Source organism: Hippopotamus amphibius, chromosome 3 (genome assembly GCF_030028045.1).
Source record: "Hippopotamus amphibius kiboko isolate mHipAmp2 chromosome 3, mHipAmp2.hap2, whole genome shotgun sequence".
Lineage (NCBI taxonomy): Eukaryota > Metazoa > Chordata > Mammalia > Artiodactyla > Hippopotamidae > Hippopotamus > Hippopotamus amphibius.
This window is the reverse complement of record NC_080188.1, coordinates 167,277,172-167,297,112: the sequence shown is the minus strand read 5'-3', so window position 1 is coordinate 167,297,112 and position 19,941 is coordinate 167,277,172. Positions and strand designations below refer to the sequence as shown.

Genomic DNA, 19,941 nt, shown 5'->3' with positions numbered 1-19,941 from the left:
CAGTCCTGCCACTCACTGGGAGACCCTGGCCAATTGCTCCCCTGGCCTCCACTTCCAGGCTGATATTATAAGGAGTGCACTGTGTACAAGGAGCAAATTATATTCATGGAGCACAGAACACGAGGCGCTTGCTAGTATGTGGTCCTGGATCTAATTTCTGAAGTCAAACCCACATGGACCGGAATCCTGGCTCCGCCCCTTACTATCTAGTGACAAAGGGCAAGTTATCTAATTTCTCTAAGTCTTCTTCCTCATCTGTAGAGAACAACAATAGCACAGAGCATTCAGGTGCTTAGGACAATGCCTGGCATACACAGTAATTTACTCTATATATGTGTATATGTATTATTTATGTATTTATCATTTATTATATGTATATTATATTTCCAGCTCTAAAACTCTAGCAATTAAATTCATATGCCAATCTTTTATTGTGTGCTTTCTTAACACTGTATACTATATTAAGTTATCAGAAGATAAAAATACACAGTTGTGGAAGCTGGAATGCTGATCTCAGGGAAGCTTGGAGCTGACCAGGAGGGTGGGCCGGCTGAGAGGTCCCAGGGTGGCCGGGGGGGACGCTGGACATCCCGTCATCATTCGGTTGGAAGTAACTCACACAGCTGCAGGGGCTGCAGGAGTAACGGGAGCAGAGAGCCGGGGTTTGAAACAGGAGGATGGCTTCCTCTAACATATCCTTCTTAATAATGCCGATTGTAAAAAACCTATTAAAAACACGCAGGCCTTTCCTTAGGAAGCAAGAAGCATTTCAAGTCGTTTGCACATCCTTTGAGGCGTTCCCTTGAAGGGGGAGGGGGTAAGCATCCCTGTTCCTTCTAAGCTGGAAGATGGAGGGACTGAGCCAAGAAGGGGGCAGGTGTCCTGTTTCGTGGGCAGGTGCGATGTCTATCCTGTTCCACTGCCTGTCTGTGAGAGTGTGGAGCATCCTCAGAGGGCGCGCGAGGCTCCGTCAGCATTCACCTGCGGGTGTGCCTGCCTCCCTGGCGAGCTGGCTCAGGAGCTGAGTTTCAGTTGTGACGTAACACCGCCTGTGTCTATGTGGGATTGAACGACCCCAGCAAACTCCTCCTCATAATTCTACCCATCAAGAGGGCTTAAGATCTGGGCCCAGTAGGAGGGAGAAAGAAAGAACTGACATTATTCAAAAGGCTTGCTTTGTGTTTAAAACGGGGTAGGGGGGTCCCCCTGCTAGAGGTCTGTTTTTAAACCTGTCTTGGACAGCATCGTCCTGACCGCCTGCTGCCGGCCTCTCCTCGGCAGCCCCTTGTTTACTGGGAGCTGCTCCCCAGGGGCATCTGCTCTGACACACAGCTCTGCTTCCTGCTGCACAGGGTCTGAACGAGCTCAGTATGAAAACTCCAAAATAGCCTCCAGCCCTGTGTGCTGGGCGGCACGCGGCGCAGCCCGCACCTCCCTCCAGCCCTTCTGCAGGGGGTTTCCTCCATGCCACTGGGAACCCACAGCATCCCCTACGAAGCCAAGGTGCAGGCAGCTCCACCCCCCCCCACCCCCCCAGGTTCTGCTGGGCTGGGTCTGAGGGCTTTCCTCACACACACACACCTGAATGTCACCTGAATGTCACCCTGTCTGGGGCCTTGGCTGCTCAGCAGCAGGGCGGCAAACTCGCTGATGCTTCTCATCAGCTCTGAGCCTGAGAGGGTTTACAACCATCATTTCTGTAATACTCCCTGGAAAGGTTTCTTAGTAACCACTGAAATTCCCCGATGGTTCCTCTGCTGCCAGGGCCCCATGCAGCCTAGAATCCTACGGTCCACACACACGGATAACGGAGAGAGTGTGAGCCAGCTGAAAGGAGTCGAAATGTCAAACACCTCCGGACCAGGGTCTGGGGCCATGTCCTTTCCCGTTTCAGATGTCAGGGAAAAGGCTTTGCTGGGTTGCCACTTGGGGCAGCTCCATCTAAAGGGTCTCACCAGAGGCAACTTCCCTGGTGGTCCAGTGGTTAAAAATCCCCCTTCCAATGCAAGGGACACAGGTTCGATCCCTGGTTGGGAAACTAAGATCCCACGTGCTGCAGGGCAACTAAGCCTGCGTGTTGCAACTACTGAGCATTCGAGCCACAACTACAGAGAAGCCCACGCACTGCAACTAAGACCTGATGCAGCCAAAAATAAATAAATATTTTAAAAAAAATGAAATAAAGGGTCTCGCCATAGTATCAAGACCTTAAAATTCATAAGGCCAGGATCTGAAAGGCACCTTAGGCACCCCTCCCCCTTTGGATGACAAGACAGTGGTCAGATTGGTGAGAAAGTTGGCCACAGCCATCCCTCAGACCCAACCTGCCTGCTCAGAGCGACTCTAACTCTGTTCTATGGAACTTTATAATGACAGAAGAGCAACCTGACAACATCTGAAAGTGGGGAAAACACCCATAACACCACCTTAAAACAAGTCCCTCTGTAATCTGAGGGAATTCCTAACCCACTCATTAAAAAGCGATTGTTCTAGGGACTTCCCTGGTGGCACAATGGTTAAGAATCCGCCTGCCAATGCAGGGGACATGGGTTTGATCCCTGGGCCGGGAATCTCCCATATACTGCAGAGCAACTAAGCCTATATGCCACAACTACTGAGCCCGTGTGCTGCAACTACTGAAGCCCAGAGCCCTTGCTCCACAAGAAGAGAAGCCACTGCACTGAGAAGCCCGCACACTGCAATGAAGAGTAGCCCCCACTCTCCACAACTAGAGAAAGCCCATGACCCAATTCAGCCAAAATAATAATAATAAGTATTCTTAAAAAAGTGATTGTTCTAGGTCCCCATGGCATTTATCTAAAAAGATCTCCTCTAGCACTTGCCCCATTCTGCTCTGCATTATAGTTACTAGTGTTTGTGACCTGTTTCCCCTTTTTTAATGTATAAGTTCCTTGAAGCAGAGGATATACTTCACCCGCTTTCACTTCATTCCATAAGCACGTATTAATACTAGACTAGATACTGAAATACAAGAGTGAATAAGTATTCTTTCCTCACTAGCAGTAGAGGAGACAAATATACAGGCGAATATCTGTCATAGAGGAGACAGACGTGATAAAAGGAAGCATGAAAGAGGGTGGTCCCTGCCCTAGCGGGTAAGCGTGGCTAGGGCAACCTCTGGAGGATGTAAGTGGGCGCACGGTAGCTGAACCATCGAGCAACAGGCAAGGGAAGCTGTCCTTTATCCTACAGTAGTGGGATCCACTGGAGTTTCTTCAGCAGGTCACATTTCTTTTTAAAGAAGATCACTCCGGGATATGGGTGGAGAAGGCAAGACTGGTGGCTAAGAAATCAGTTTGGAAGTGATTACAAGAGTCCTGGTGAAAAACGGGATCTAAACCAGGGCAGTGCTGGTAGGGAGGGACAGAAACAGGTGCATTTAAAAGATACTTAAGAGGTCAACTTCACCAGTTTTAGGAAAAGAGAAATTCTGGGTTGATCCCAGGGATATGCTTAGTAGCTGGCTGGGAGATCAATGCTACAGGAGAGGGTGGGATCCCTAAGGGTTCATGTATGATTTTCAGGGGACACTGAACCCCCTGAAATTGTACATAAAAGTATGTATGTGCTTGTATGTCTTTTCTGGGGAAGATAATCTATACATTTTGCTATTTAACAACCACTGTTACAGTGATCAAAGGACAGAGAGTCAAGAGCGGAACCTCGGGGAGGGGAGGACACCAATGCCTATGGATCGAGCAAAAGAAAGGAAGGCAGCTCAAGGCCAAGAAGAGTGCCTCACTTATATTATTTCTTCAATAGACAGTTGTTGAATTAAAGACAAAATTTGGTAGATTTTTCTTAGATTGAACTATTATCAGTCACAGACTAATTGAATCCTGAATCTTATTTCTGGATCTTTCTAAGATCTTTTTGACTCAATATATGAGCCTTTCAGATTCTGGGACTTCTGGGCATTTCATGTAGAAATTTCTTCTGGGAGGCACCCTTCTTTGCCATCTGTCTCTCCTCACCAGAGGTTGTTAGAGCTAATTAAAGGATGGCCTTCGATTTTGTCTTTCGAGATTGAAGATCAAGCGGAGGATCTGTGCTCAGACCTGCCGGCATATCCTATACACCTAGAGGATAGCGGGGATGAGGGAAGGGGGGACCGAGAAGGAGAAGAGTGTTAAGAAGGGAGCCCAGGGTATGGTGCTGCTAAAAAGTAAAGGCCTGTATATCTTCTCTCAATTCAAGGCTTTCTCTTCTCAGACAGCCTCTGCATCAGTGGTTCTTCTTTTGGGGAGACTTCACTCCTGCTCTTACTCATTCAGGTAATCGACTGCATCTACGTCTTGGAAGTCCTCTGAGATTCTGGTGGTTGCCCGCAGCAACAGCTCTGCACAGCAGCCTTGCAGGCTTGGTTGCTGACTAAACCCTAGGATCAAAGCCTTTCAGGGCTGCAGAGGATCAGAGCCCAGCCCACCCCTTCCCCAATGCCTGGACATTCTCTGCAGCCTCCCCTCTGCCCCACCAACACCTTGCTTCACCTGTTGTGTACACACACACACATGTACACACATACCATGCCCCTACCAACAGTTTTCACCATTTGAAAGTTCTTTAGCCTGAGCTGAATCTTCTTCAGAACTTGTGCACACTAATGGAACAATTTCTACAAAGGGTCAGTTTGCCATCCTCTAAAACATTTTAAATGGATGCTGAGAATATGTTTTCTTTGTTATTTGTATGTTATTGGGGTATTTGGGGGAGAGGTGTGGGAATTGAGATTCACTTTCATTTTCTATTTATTTGTCTTTTTGTTAATTATTTTGTATTGACTGTAAATGCACCAAAAATACAGAAAGGCTGATAGAATAAAATGGAAATCCCTATAATTTCACCACCTGGAGAGAACTGCTGACAATTTTTGGTTTATGACCTTTCAGACTATTCTGCGAAACAGAGATGGGATTGCAGTACACATACTATTTTGAGATCTGTTTTAAATTCAGTATCTATTGTGAACTTCTTTCTATATTAAGACGTGCTACTTATTTATCTGTATTAATATATTCTTGTACACATGATGTCGTTTATGTTCTCATGTTGATGGCTGAATTATATCTCATTGAATGGATTAAACTGGGTTTATGAAAACATTCTGCAGGAATGAAAGAAGGTTTTGATGTGGTTTCACGATCATCTTCATTGAGTGACAGCTCAATACCTCACAGCAGTCGACCACCATGGGTGCTCCCTGGATGGCCAAAGTCTCTACAACCAGCACCGCCCGGGCTGTGACCCACCAGGAATACTGGCAGGGCACCACACCAAGCCTTTGGTAGTTACGGAGGCTCATCATGGGCCGTTAACTGGGTGGCAGGCCCGCCTTTCCTCCCCAGAGAGGGCTTTTGCCTCTTGCTGACTGATTGCATAACTGCCCAGAGAAGATCCAGTCATGCTCCCCCACAGAGGCCGGGGAGAGACTTCTCAAACACAAAGTCTAGCAGCACCAAGACCCTCTCTGGCTTTTCTGTGCACTTCCCCAGCTTGTGCAACACTGGACCACTTACTTCTCCATCTGGTAGTAGAGCATCCCTCGTTGGAAGTAGGCCACCGCCAAGTGCTTGTCTCGGTTAATGCTTTTGGTGAAGGCCTGTGGAGAGATCGGCCAGGCAGTGAGGAGATGAGCCAGAGAGGGAGGCAGGAAGGGTCACGAGAATGGTTGGTGAATTTTTATTTTATTTATTTTTATTTTGATGGTGTCTTTTTAAAGGTGACAGGAGGCTTAGGGGTCAGAACGCCCTGTGTGGTCACTTCCTAGTGGCATGGCACAAGGCAGGTTACCTAATTAACCTCCTTGAACCTTAGTTTTCTCCTCCGTAAAATGGGACTATTCTATCCGCCTTTCAAGATTACTGACAGGATTAAAATAAAAGTAATCAAATTTGAAAACAACCTACTTACAATGTTATGTATACAGCCTTATATTTGTTTATTTTATAAATGTATTATAGAAATATTATGCAATTAAGGTACTTATTAATATGTATGTTCTTATCACCATTTTATTCATTGTTTTGAAATATTATACAATTAAAATAACAAATAAGAATGCATATAAGAGCCAGGAGTGAGGATGCAAGCATGAAACCAAAGAAAAGCAGCAAGAGGCCAGAGCAGAAAAAAGCAAAGAGAGACCTAGAGCAGGGAGAGAAAGGGTGGACAGGGGAGAGGCCGGCTGAGAGGTGAGCGGGCTGCACGGCCTTGCCCCGTGGCCCCTGCTGGCGGAGCTGTACCCAGACCAGCTGCTGAGCGTTGCCAGCCTCTTCTCCTGAGAGTGCGCACTTTGTCTCCAACAGCCCTCGGCATCTCGGTGGTGTTTGCTCAGCCCCTGGGCAGGCCCCCCAAGAGGAGGTGGGGGGCTGCTGTCCTCCCTCCAGCCAGACACAGGGGCCCCTCCTGCACTCCTGTCTGCCCACTCTGCAGCCCCGGGGTGGTCTAGGCAGTCTGCACAGGTGTTCCAAGTGGCCTCTCTCTCCCTGTTTGTCAGGGTGAGCGTGGCTGTAACTAGCTCTTTCAAGGGGCTGGGGAGTCAGTCAACGGGCCACACCACCTTGCAAAGACTTGCAGTAAAAGGTAAAAATAAGGACTAACATTTCTACAGTGGCGTGAAGTTACACCACACGTTAAGAGTTGGTGCCTCAATCCTTGTGATGTTTAACCTCCCCAGAGGCTCAGAGCCAGAAGTCTACACAACTTCCTGAAAACCAAGAGGTCCAGAGAGAGGCAGAGCTGGGGTTTGATCCTAGATCTTCTGCTTCCAAACTCCGTACCCTTTCCAGCTTACCATGACCAATCTGAAAAAAGTGATTGTTGAGAATGTTCAACCCCATTCTAGGAATTATGGGAGAGAAAAAATAGTTGAAAAAGATGCTATAACATCCCACAACCTGTCCTTGGCAGACATCATTAATCAACCACTATCTGCTTTTCTTTCACCAGCCTCAGAATCCTTACTCGAATGCCCCACGTTATTGATCAGAATTGTCACTTGAGATGAAACCTGTTTTTCTTAAGTCCCTCCTCTTGATCTCTTGTCAAGCAACGCTCACACACAGGAACTTCCTGGAAAGCCAAGAGAGGTGCTTTAAAATCAGGTGTGAAGCTGAGATGGAAATTCTGTGGCAAACAGTTGATAGAAAAAAAACATAATGCAGGGGAGAGGGGCTTTCAAAAAGGTGTTAAAAGTTTCCAGAATGATTTGAATGTAATAGATGGAGAATAAAGGAGAGCAGAAACCTCAGCTAATGGTTCCCAGCTGGGCTGCTTGTTAGAACCATCTGGGGAGCTCTTCAAAACCACCTGGCCACCCAGGCCCCACCCCAGGCCAATTGAATCAGGATCTCTGGGGGTGGGTGGGGCCTGGGCAGCGTTTGTTCTTCCGAAGCTCCTGAGAGGTTTCTAAAGTGCAGCCTGGGCTGAGAACCGCTCATTACAAAGGCCCAGGGGGAGGCCGCAGGCACAGCACCTCCACTCACCTTCTCTGCCTCTGGCATGTTTCCCAGGATCTTGTACACGCAGCCCACGTTGAAGCAAATCCTGGAATGGGGGTCCTGGACGGCGGTGAAGGCGTCCAGGGCTCCCTTCCAGTCCTTCTTGTCGGCTGCTAGCACCCCTTCATTCCAGAGGCTGATGGCCTCGGCCAGGGACATGGTCAGGTGCAAATCGGAAGGCTGTGAGCAGGTGTCTCCCCAGGCAGGGCTGCCCTGGCCTTCACTTTCCTGGCCAGGAGCTCAGAATGGGGCACAGCCTCCCTTAAGACAACTTAGTGTTGCAAAGGCGGCAGGAAATGTCCCCACCTTTAGGCAACTGACACATAAGCCTACCGTGAGAGAAAAGGAAAGAGAAGGAGAGAGGGCGAGCGGGGCGGAGTGTGGAGGAGAGAGGAAGTGCATCAGATACTGCCCGTGATGCAGCAGTTCCCCAAAATGCTTCTGCTCTGTCCCCCAGCTCCTCCTCTCTGACTTCCACCCCCATCTGCAGGCAGCAGTTTCTGGCCAGGGCTCTGCGCCCCCAGGCGCAGGGCGACCTCCGGGTCCCTGCCCAATGAGGGTGTTGGATGACAGAATAGTTCTTTTCAGTCTTTTTTTTTTTTTTTTTTTTTTTGTTTTTTTTTTTTTTGTTTTTTTCTTTTATTTTATTTTATTTTTTTGGGGGGTACACCAGGTTCAATCAACTGTTTTTATACACATATCCCCATATTCCCTCCCTTCCTTGATGCCCCCACCTCGATTCCCCTCCACCCTCCCTGCCCCAGTCCTCTAAGGCATCTTTCATCCTCGAGTTGGACTCCCTTTGTTATACAACAACTTCCCACTGACTATTTTACAGTTGGTAGTATATATATGTCTGTACTACTCTCCCGCTTCTTCTCAGTTTCCCCTTCACCCCCCGCCCCCTCCCATACCTCGAGTTCTCCAGTCCATTCCCTGTATCTGCTTCCCTGTTCTTGTCACTGAGTTCATCAGTACCATTTTTAGATTCCGTATATGTGAGTTAGCATGCAATATTTGTCTTTCTCTTTCTGACTTACTTCACTCTGTATGACAGATTGTAGTTCTATCCACCTCATTACATATAGCTCCATCTCATCCCTTTTTATAGCTGAGTAATATTCCATTGTATATATATGCCACATCTTCTGTATCCATTCATTTGTTGATGGGCATTTAGGTTGCTTCCATGTCCTGGCTATTGTAAAGAGTGCTGCAATAAACATTATGGTACAAGTTTCTTTTGGGATTATGGTTTTCTTTGGGTATATGCCCAGGAGTGGGATTACTGGATCGTATGGTAGTTCTATTTGTAGTTTTTTAAGGAACCTCCAAATTGTTTTCCATAATGGCTGTACCAACTTACAGTCCCACCAACAGTGCAGGAGAGTTCCCTTTTCTCCACACCCTCTCCAACATTTGTTGTTTCCAGACTTTGTGATGATGGCCATTCTGATTGGTGTGAGGTGATACCTCATTGTGGCTTTGACTTGCATTTCTCTGATGATGAGTGATGTTGAGCATCTTTTCATGTGTTTGTTGGCCATCTGTATGTCTTCTTTGGAGAAATGTCTATTTAGGTCTTCTGCCCATTTGTGGATTGGGTTATTTGCTTTTTTGGTATGAAGCTGCATGAGCTGCTTGTATATTTTGGAGGTTAATCCTTTGTCCGTTGTTTCATAGGCAATTATTTTTTCCCATTCTGAAGGTTGCCTTTTAGTCTTGTTTATGGTTTCCTTTGCTGTGCAAAAGCTTTTAAGTTTCATGAGGTCCCATTCGTTTATTCTTGATTTTATTTCCATGATTCTAGGAGGTGGGTCAAAAAGGATGTTGCTTTGATGTATGTCAAAGAGTGTTCTGCCTATGTTTTCCTCTAGGAGTTTGATAGTGTCTGGCCTTATATGTAGGTCTTTAATCCATTTGGAGTTGATTTTTGTGTATGGTGTTAGGAAGTGTTCTAATTTCATTCTTTTACATGTTGCTGTCCAATTTTCCCAGCACCACTTATTGAAGAGGCTGTCTTTTTTCCATTGTATACTCGTGCCTCCTTTGTCAAAGATAAGGTGCCCATATGTGTTTGGGCTTACTTCTGAGTTCTCTATTCTATTCCATTGATCTTCCTTTCTGTTTTTGTGCCAGTACCATACTGTCTTGATCACTATGGCCTTGTAGTATAGTTTGAAGTCAGGAAGCCTGATTCCACCAACTCCATTTTTCCTTCTCAAGATTGCTTTGGCTATTCGGGGTCTTTTGCGTTTCCATACAAATCGTAAGATTTCTTGCTCTAGTTCTGTGAAAAATGCCATTGGCAATCTGATCGGGATTGCATTAAATCTGTAAATTGCTTTGGGTAGTACAGTCATTTTCACGATGTTGATTCTTCCAATCCAGGAACATGGTATATCCCTCCATCTGTTTATGTCATCTTTGATTTCTTTCATCAATGTCTTAAAGTTTTCTGCATACAGATCTTTTGCCTCCTTAGGCAGGTTTATTCCTAGGTATTTTATTCTTTTGGTTGCAATGGTGAATGGGAGAGTTTCCTTCATTTCTCTTTCTGCTCTTCCGTTGTTAGTGTATAGGAATGCAAGAGATTTCTGTGCATTCATTTTGTATCCTGCTACTTTACTAAACTCATCAATGAGTGCTAGCTGTTTTCTGGTAGAGTCTTTAGGGTTTTCTATATATAGTATCATGTCATCTGCAAAGAGTGATAATTTTACTTCTTCTTTTCCAATTTGGATTCCTTTTCTTTCTTTTTCTTCTCTGATGGCTGTGGCTAACACTTCCAAAACTATGTTGAATAACAGTGGTGAGAGTGGACACCCTTGTCTTGTTCCTGTTCTTAGAGGGAATTCTTCCAGTTTTTCTCCATTGAGAACAATGTTGGCTTTTGGTTTGTCATATATGGCTTTTATGATGTTGAGGTAATTTCCTTCTATGCCCATTTTCTGGAGAGCTTTTATCATAAATGGATGTTGAACTTTGTCAAAAGCTTTTTCTGCATCTATTGAAATGATCATATGGTTTTTATCCTTCAATTTGTTGATATGATGTATCACGTTGATTGATTTGCGTATATTGAAGAATCCTTGCATCCCAGGGATAAACCCCACTTGATCGTGGTGTATGATTTTTTTAATGTGCTGTTGCAGTCTGTTAGCTAGTATTTTGTTGAGGATTTTTGCATCTATATTCATCAGTGATATTGGTCTGTAGTTTTCTTTTTTTGTGACATCTTTGCCTGGTTTTGGTATCAGGGTGATGGTAGCCTCATAGAATGAGTTTGGGAGTGCTCCGCCTTCTGCAATATTTTGGAAGAGTTTCAGAAGGATAGGTGTTAACTCTTCTCGAAATGTTTGATAGAATTTGCCTGTGAATCCATCTGGTCCTGGGCTTTTGTGTGTTGGGAGATTTTTAATCACTGCCTCAATTTCTGTACTTGTGATTGGTCTGTTCATGGTTTCTATTTCTTCCTGGTTCAGTCTTGGAAGATTGTATTTTTCTAAGAATGTATCCATTTCTTCCAGGTTATCCAATTGATTGGCATATAGTTGCTTGTAGTAGTCTCTCATGATGTTTTGTATTTCTGAGGTGTCCGTTGTGACTTCTCCTTTTTCATTTCTAATTCTGTTGATTTGCATCTTCTCCCTTTTTTTCTTGATGAGTCTGGCTAATGGTTTATCAATTTTGTTAATCTTCTCAAAGAACCAGCTTTTAGTTTTATTTATTTTTCTTATGGTTTCTTTCCTTTCTTTTTCATTTATTTCTGCTCTGATCTTTACGATTTCTTTCCTTCTGCTCACTTTGGGGTTTCTTTGTTCTTCTTTCTCTAGTCGTTTGAGGTGTAAGGTTAGGTTGTTTATTCGATCATTTTCTTGTTTCTTAAGGTAGGACTGTATTGCTATAAACTTCCCTCTTAGAACTGCTTTTGCTGCGTCCCATAGGTTTTGGGTTGTTGTGTTTTCGTTGTCATTTGTTTCTAGATACTTTTTGATTTCCTCTTTGATTTCTGTAGTGATTCCTTGGTTGTTTAATAGTGAATTGTTTAGCCTCCATGTGTTTGTATTTTTTGCAGTTTTTTTCCTGTAATTGATATCTAGTCTCATGGCGTTGTGGTCTGAGAAGATGCTTGATATGATTTCAATTTTCTTGAATTTGCTGAGGTTTGATTTGTGACCCAAGATGTGATCTATCCTGGAAAATGTTCCGTGTGCACTTGAGAAGAAAGTGTAGTCTGTCGTTTTTGGATGGAGTGTCCTATAAATATCAATTAAGTCGAGATGGTCTAATGTGTCATTTAAAGCTTGTGTGTCTTTATTGATTTTCTGTTTGGATGATCTGTCCATTGATGGAAGTGGGGTGTTCAAGTCTCCCACTATAATTGTGTTACTGTCGATGTCCCCTTTTATAGCTGTTAGCATTTGCCTTATGTATTGAGGTGCTCCTATATTGGGGGCATAGATATTTACCATTGTGATATGTTCTTCTTGGATGGATCCCTTGATCATTATGTAGTGCCCTTCCTTGTCTCTTTTAATAGTCTTTACTTTCAAGTCTAATTTGTCTGATATGAGTATTGCTACTCCAGCTTTCTTTTGACTTCCATTTGCATGGAATATCTTTTTCCATCCCTTCACTTTCAGTCTATATGTATCCCTTGGTCTGAAGTGGGTTTCTTGTAGGCAGCATATAGAAGGGTCTTGTTTTTGTATCCATTCAGCCAGTCTGTGTCTTTTGGTTGGAGCATTTAATCCATTGACATTTAAAGTGATTATTGACATGTGTGTTCCAATTACCATTTTCTTAATTGTTTTGGGTTTGTATTTGTAGGTGTTTTCCTTTTCTTGTGTTTCCTACTTAGAGAAGTTCCTTTAGCACTTGTTGTAAGGCTGGTTTGGTGGTGCTGAATTCTCTTAACTTTTGCTTGTCTGGAAAGCTTTTGATTTCTCCCTCAAATCTGAATGAGATTCTTGCTGGGTACAGTATTCTTGGCTGTAGGTTTCTCTCTTTCAGGACTTTCAGTATATCCTGCCATTCCCTTCTGGCCTGCAGAGTTTCTGTAGAGAGGTCAGCTGTTATCCTGATGGGTTTTCCCTTATATGTTGTTTGTTGCTTTTCTCTTGCTGCTTTTAATATTTTTTCTTTGTGTTGAATTGTCGTTAGTTTGATTAATATGTGTCTTGGTGTATTTCTCCTTGGGTTTATTCTGTATGGGACTCTCTGTGCTTCTTGGACTTGGTGAATTATTTCCTTTCCCATGTTGGGGAAGTTTTCCACTAGAACCTCTTCAAATATTTTCTCAGACCCTTTCTTGTTTTCTTCTTCTTCTGGGATGCCTATAATTCGAATGTTGGTACGTTTAAGGTTATCACTGAGGTCTCTGAGGCTGTCTTCTAGTCTTTTTATTTTTTTATCTTTTTCCTGCTCTGTGGCGTTTATTTCTTCCATTCTATCTTCCAACTCACTTATTCGTTCTTCTGCCTCAGTCATTCTGCTGGTTAGAGCATCTAGAGTATTTTTAATTTCAGTTATTTTGTTATCCATTGCTGTTTGTTTTTCTGAGTTCTTATGAACTGTTTCTTGTACTTTCTCTAATTTGTTATCGAGATTTTGTATCATTTTTACTATCATTACTCTAAATTCTTTTTCAGGCATTTTTCCTATTTCCTCCTCATTTATTTGGTCTTGTGGGGTTTTTTCCTGCTCCTTTGCCTGCATGGTGTTTCTTTGTTTCCTCATGGTTGTCCAAGCTTTTGGGGTTGCTTGTCCTGGTGATAGAGGTGTTTATAGAAGACTGTCCAAGCCTCAGACTAATGTCCAAGTATTGGATTAGACGAATATTCAGTCTGCTGGTGTTGGAGGGTTGCCTGCAGAGGTGGGGGGTAGCTGTGGCTCACCGAGGAGGCAGGGGCACTGGCAGCAGAGGTTCTGGGAAGTGCTCATTGGCATGAACCCTCCCAGAGTCCTCTTTTCAGTCTTAAATGAAGTTTTTGCTCACTTCCTCACACCCTCACAGACCATCTTGATATATCCAGCTTTTTATCTTGAGCTAATATTGGCAATCACATTTCTGAGGAGGATGGTCTTGGGTGTCATCTGGGTCTGAGATACTTTTGTGAACACTTAGGAAGCTCAGAGGGGACTAATCGCCTGCAAATAGCAAAATTAGGAGCTAGATAGGACAGTGAATTATGACTTCTCCCATCCTTCTGTGAAAAACTGAAGAGACAAGGGATCTCAGTGATGACTGACGTGTTTACTATTCCCCCGAAACACAGATTTATGATCCCTTTCCTTGCTGCCTGGGAAAAGTAAAAAGCAATAAAGTAATTAGGAGTAGACAGTATAACCAATTTGATTTACTAAAATCCTAATGTCTTGTTAATCATGCTCCACCAGAGAAAAGATAAAATGCAATTCTGAGGGTCAAATACTTAGATGCCAACTCTTATTCTGTAGTTACTGAAAGCACCCACCAGTTATCAGCAAACTTTCTCAGAGAGCCTGAAAATAAAACTTTAAAACGCCCATCCTATAGGGCTTGTAGGATTGAAAAAGAGAGAATTGAGAAGACGTGTGTGCATCTTTGCACAGACCATGCCCTGTGTTTGGAAGGCCTTCCCACCTCAGTTCTTTGTCTGGCAAACTACTCATCCCTTAAAGCCCAATTAAATATCACCACCTGTCTGAAATCTAGTTTCACACTCCAGGTAGTGGAGAGAATTTCTCACTCCTTTGTACCACCTCTTCCCAAACAATTAAGTTTGTTGCCATTTCTCTTTTCACCTGCTCAAACTCTTAGATGCCTTGAGAGCTGGGCCCATGCGTTTTTATTCTAGGATCTGCAGCACGAATACTCAATAAATGATGAAGGGATATATTCCCAAAAGAAGTTAATCATTGGCAAATGACTTGCAAGTAGCAGTGATGCCAGAAGAGATATTGCTCTTCCATCCAGTGAATAAATAATGAAAACTCAATTAGCACACTGATTATTCCCAGGAAAACCAAGCGGTTTTGTAGCTAAGCTAGACTTAAGTCTAGTCCCCTTTTTATTTTGTTATCAAAGTCTGCCAGAGAGAACTCTCCCTGAGCTGCTGCCCATGACTTTTCCAGCCTTATTTCCCAGAATGCACTTCACAAACCCCTGCAAACGCTACTGCTTGCTCCTCTCCCCCTAGGCCTTCACTTTCTGCCTCTCTGCTTTGGCCCATGCTGGTTCCTCTCCCTGGGCTGCCCTTCCCATGTCTGTACCTTTAAACCCATCTTGCACAGCCTCCAGCGCCCGGCTCAAATACCTTCCTCCAGATGCTGTGCTGAATTCAGGCCCAGCCTCCAAACCCGTGATCTCACCTTCTCCTGAACTCCCATTTGGCATTTAATCACTCTCAGTGGAGTTAAGTGTGTGCACGTGTCTTAACCCCTCGAACAGACTGTTCGCCTGGGACTGGGGGGCATGTCCTGGGACTGCCCCATCCTTATATCCCCCAGAGACCCAGCAATGCTGTTCACACTCAATTCTGTCCACTTTTCCTCCCGTCCCCAAGCCACCATCAGCTTGTGGCTGAACGTATAGTCTCCTAACCTCTTTCTCACTCATCCATCTATTCGTCATAAAGTAGCCAGACCAGTCTTCTAAAAATACACGTTGGATCACATCATGACCCTGTTTTAAAACCTTCAGTGCCTTAGCATTCTTCTTAGGATACAGTCCAAACTCCTTCCCACGGTGCAGGAACGACCCTGCCCCCCCCCCCCCATTCCACGCCAGTTCCCTCCTGTCCCTCCGCCACCCCTTCCCAGTGCTCCTGTGCACCCGTCTCCTTTCATGTTCTCAAATGGTTTCCTCTGCCTGGAATGCTCTTCCTGCAACCCTCTGCTCAGCTGGTTCTTACTCATCTTTCACTTCCTCTGCATGGCCTTTCTTATCTCTCTTGGGAGCACACATTTCTCTCGGGTCACGGCATTTGTCACAATTTGTAATTGTCTATGATCTGTGAGATTGTTTCTGCACCCCAGTGCAGAAACAGTCAGTACTGCTGTCTTTAATTACAACAGTCATTGATACTGTTAGTAGACGGCCTTCTCAGCCACCCTTCATTTCCCTTTTTTCCTTTGGTAGAACTCCCATTTTTTTCAGGTCTCTACTCTCCAGAGGCCATGAGCTTCAGGAGAGATAAATTCCCAACGCCACCCCAGGGAGTGGGGTTCTGACTGGTTTAGCCACAGGTGTGAGAGAGAATTCTAGTTAATAAGACATCAGGGGAGGTCTGCTGAGGATTTCTGGGAAAGATTTTTTTTCCTTACTGATAAAAAGAGACACATGGGAAGAAACAGTCCTTGTTTTTCCCATAGACAGTATTGTGAAGATGTGCCTGGAACAGTGGCAGCTATCTTGTGACCATGAAGAGAGCCAGCTAAGAACAAGCTGTTGTCTTAAGGAAAAGAGAATGACAAACTAAGAACCTGGATCCTTAATTATGTTGATGAGCTCCTAAATTAACCATTCTTGGAGCTGACCTATTCAGGATTTTTTTTTTTTTTTTGGTGAGATAATAAATCTGTTTATTGTTTAAGCTACTTGAATAGTATTTTCTGTTATTTATCGCTTAAAACATTCTGACAGCTATACCACTGTATTCTCAATTCATGGCACAGCACTTGATATTGTAGGTGTTCAGAAGATATTTATTGAATAAATTTTGTTAAGACATTGGTTGGATAACTCAAAGCTTTAGCTCAGCGTCTTCAAAATCATTTGAAAATTCTGTATAAGCAAGATTTACATTTGCTTTGCTAACAGACACAAGCTCCTGTTGGATGCATTCATTTAGCGGGAAACTAAGAACATTCCTGATGCTTTCCTTTTTCTTTGAGGGAGGAGGCTGTGAAATCAAACTCATTGTTTTCATTACTGCTTGGCACCCAGCTATTACCTCCTCCTCCCCACTTTTAGAGCTCAGCATTTCATCATTCTTTAACTGTTTCTACTACATGAGGCTTCTCTCTCAAACTCCTCGAAGGGTGGAACCAGGTCTGTTTCCCCTCATTCTTCATCACACTTAGCATAGTTCTAGGCACATGGCAGGTGCCCTGTAGACCCTTGCTAATGGGTTAAAAGAACCAAAAATTAAAAAATGGAACCCTACTTGAAAAAATGGAATTTTATGGAGTTTGTCAATATCACCTTATTTGCATAAAGTGAGGTACATTTCTAAAAGTAGGGAAAAGTATATACTTTCTATGTCTTTGACTCTAACAACAGTAGATACTCCCACTGAATACCAGACAGGAAGCCCTCAGGAGGTAGGCAGGGACACCTCATTTATTACATGCAAACTTGGCCTGGATTTCACAGGGAGGATCCAGGAAGCTCAGCACTGGCCTCCTTCTTCAGCAATGCTGGTTGAAAGCCTCGGTGCTGAAAGTCTTCCTTCTCCAGGAAGACATCATAAGTTAGTTCTGAATGGTCTGAATGGTTAGTTTTCTATTGCTGCATAATGAATTGCCACAAATTTAGTGGCTTAAAGTAATACACATTTACTCTCACAGTTTCCATGGGGCAGGCATCCAGGCATGGCCCAGCTGGGTCCTTTGCTCAGGGTCTCAGGAAGCTGAGATCAAGCGTTAGCCAGGCCGCAACTCACCTGGAAACTTGACTGGGGAAGAATCTGCTCCTAAGCTCCCTCATGCCATTGGCAGAATGCATTTCCTTGTAGCTGTAGAATTTACGACACTGCTTCCTCAAGTCCAGCAATGAAGAGAGCGTCTCTACTTCACGGAGTCTCTGATCGCTAGACCCCTTTTTAAAGGGCCTGCTTGGTTAGGTTAGGCCCACCCCAAATAATCTCTCTTTTGATGAAAATCAACTGTGTAGGGATCTTGATTACTTCTACAAAATCCCTTCACCTTTGCCACAGTCCCTGGGTGAGAAGCAAGTCACAGTTCCTGCCCACACAAGGGAAGGGGATTACACAAGGGCATTTTAGGATTGGGGGTCATTTTAGGATTCTGCCTGCCACAATTATAGCGTCCCCCAGTCTTCTCTTCCCTGACTCACCAGCGAGGTTCGTTATTCCTGCCCTGTGCCCTCAGAACAGCCTCTCTCTCCCTCTCCAACCCTGTTCAACCACACATGATTTTAATTACTTAAGTGACTGTTAGCTCCAGGAGTAGAGGATGTGTCTGATTTTTCCAGTCTTATCTTTTGTGCCTATCCCATAGTAGACTCTCAAAATATGTGCTAAATATCAGTGCTGTGGAAGGTGCTTTTAAAGTCACTGTAATGGGACTTCCCTGGTGGTGCAGTGGTTGAGAATCTGCCTGCCAGTGCAGGAGACACGGGTTCGCTCCCTGGTCTGGGAAGATCCCACATGCCACAGAGCAACTAAGCCCGTGTGCCACAACTACTGAGCCTGTGCTCTAGAGCCCACGAGCCACAACTACTGAAGCCTGGGCGCCTAAAGCCCGTGCTTCGCAACAAGAGAAGCCACTGCAATGAGAAGCCCACACAGTGTAACAAAGAGTAGCCCCTACTCTCCGCAACTAGAGAAAGCCTGCACTCAGCAACGAAGACTCAACACAGCCCCCCCAGCCAAAAAAATTAAATAAATAAATAAATAAATAAATAAATAAATAAATAAATAAAAAATAAATAGAGTCCTGTAACAATTCAGTTTGGTTGGTTACACGTATCTGTCCTATCATCAAATTGAGGGCATGAATAATGCTATTTGTTTAAAGGACCCTCACATCAAGCACACTAGAGGATCGTTCTCATCTTGGAACCTTTATATGCCATGTATCTAGCACCTGCATTGGTGGGGGCTCAGTAAAAGTGTGATGAATGGATTAATGAACACAATTACTAAAGCTCTGAACCCTGAGTAGGACAAGTAAAGACACGGGCTCCTCACTATAACATTGCTCTTTGACTTTTTCTGCACATATGAATCCTGCCCTTCTTTAAAAACCCAGCTAAGGGACTTCCCTTGTGGTCAAGTGGGCAAGACTCCATGCTCCCAATGCAGGAGGCCTGGGTTCAGTCCCTGGTCGGGGAACTAGATCCCACATGTCGCAGCTAAGACCTGGCACAGCCAAAATAAATAGATAAATAAATATTAAAAAAAAAAAAAAAAAAGCCCAGCTTAGACTTATCTCCTACATGAAAACTTTCCTGACCTAAGTTAGTCTCAACAGTTTTCATTTTTCTGAATTCCTATAGTGTTTATAATCAAACTCCAAAACATGAACACTATATGTTAAATTATGTTTTCTACCTTATCTATTCAGCTAGCTGTAAGCTCTTTGAAAGCATGGAGAATGCTTTCTATTTCTCTACATTTTCCACAGAACTGAGCATCTAACATCTTACATCAAAAGCTGAATCAATATGAACTGATCTAAATTTTTTTTTAATTATGGCTAATCTGATTTAATTCTAGTCTACATATCTTGTAATTTTCTCTTTCTGGATGCAATTGGCTTTTTCAGTCCTGTGTCTTCTCTCCACAGTATCTATCCACTAAATGTGATCTAGCCACAGAGCCAGGGATACGATTTGCATCTTTCTTGGATGTGTTTAAGTACTCCATGGGTCTTTCTCTCTAGGAAGTTCAGGTCTCTGGATAATTCATTTATCTGTTTCTTCAGCATATTTCCCTCAGGAAAGCAGATTCCTAGGTTACTAAGTGTCTAAGGGGAAATGCTACTCTAAGCAAGACAGTGACTGATGTAGAAGGTTTAGAAACTGACTGCATCATAATACAAAAAAAAAGAGGAAGGGGTACGGAAGAGTTAGAATTGGACCTCACATTTAGTAAAATAGAATTTTTAAAGTCTCTTTTGTTTCCCCTGTAGTGTCTCTAACAACTAAAACTGTGTCTGAACATAAGATAAATATTTACTGAATGAATGAAGAGTAAACACCTATTAGGTTGTGCTCCTACTTCTCTAGAGACACTGAGACAGTGAAACTCAGTGACTTCCCAGCCCCTGATTCCAGCTTTTCCTGAGACCCTCCTGAATGCACAGCCCACCATTAGCCTCTGAGGGACATTCGTAGGTCCTTATAATACATTTCAGTGTTCGCTTAAGTTTGCTCTAGTTAGTTTCATTGCATGCCAAAATAAAAATTATTTTATTTTACTTTATTTTACTTTTTTAAGCTCTTTATTGGAATATAATTGCTTTACACTGTTGTACCAGTTTTGCTGTACAACAAAGTGAATCAGCTGTATTTATATACATATCTCCATATCCCCTTCCTCCTGAAACTCGTTCCCAACCTCCCTACCCCACCCCTCTCAGTCATCACCTATCATTGAGTTGATCTCCCTGTGTTATGCAGCAGCTTCCCACTAGCTATCTATTTTACAGTCGGTAGTGTATGTATGTCAATGTTACTCTCTCACTTTGT

At 43.7% G+C, this 19,941-nt stretch overlaps 1 protein-coding gene across 1 annotated transcript in view; it reads right to left on the bottom strand.

Moving 5' to 3' along the window:
• The window catches only part of NCF2 (neutrophil cytosolic factor 2), a 28,110-nt gene extending 20,302 nt beyond the window's left edge, over positions 1-7,808 (bottom strand). Inside the window, exons 1-2 of the mRNA XM_057727519.1 lie at positions 7,506-7,808; positions 5,538-5,620 (exon numbers count right to left, since the gene is read on the bottom strand). Coding sequence (XP_057583502.1) covers positions 5,538-5,620; positions 7,506-7,679 — 257 coding nt within the window. The 5' untranslated portion in view covers positions 7,680-7,808. The remainder of the gene's footprint in view (positions 1-5,537; positions 5,621-7,505) is intronic.
• Between the last annotated feature and the right edge of the window lie 12,133 nt (positions 7,809-19,941).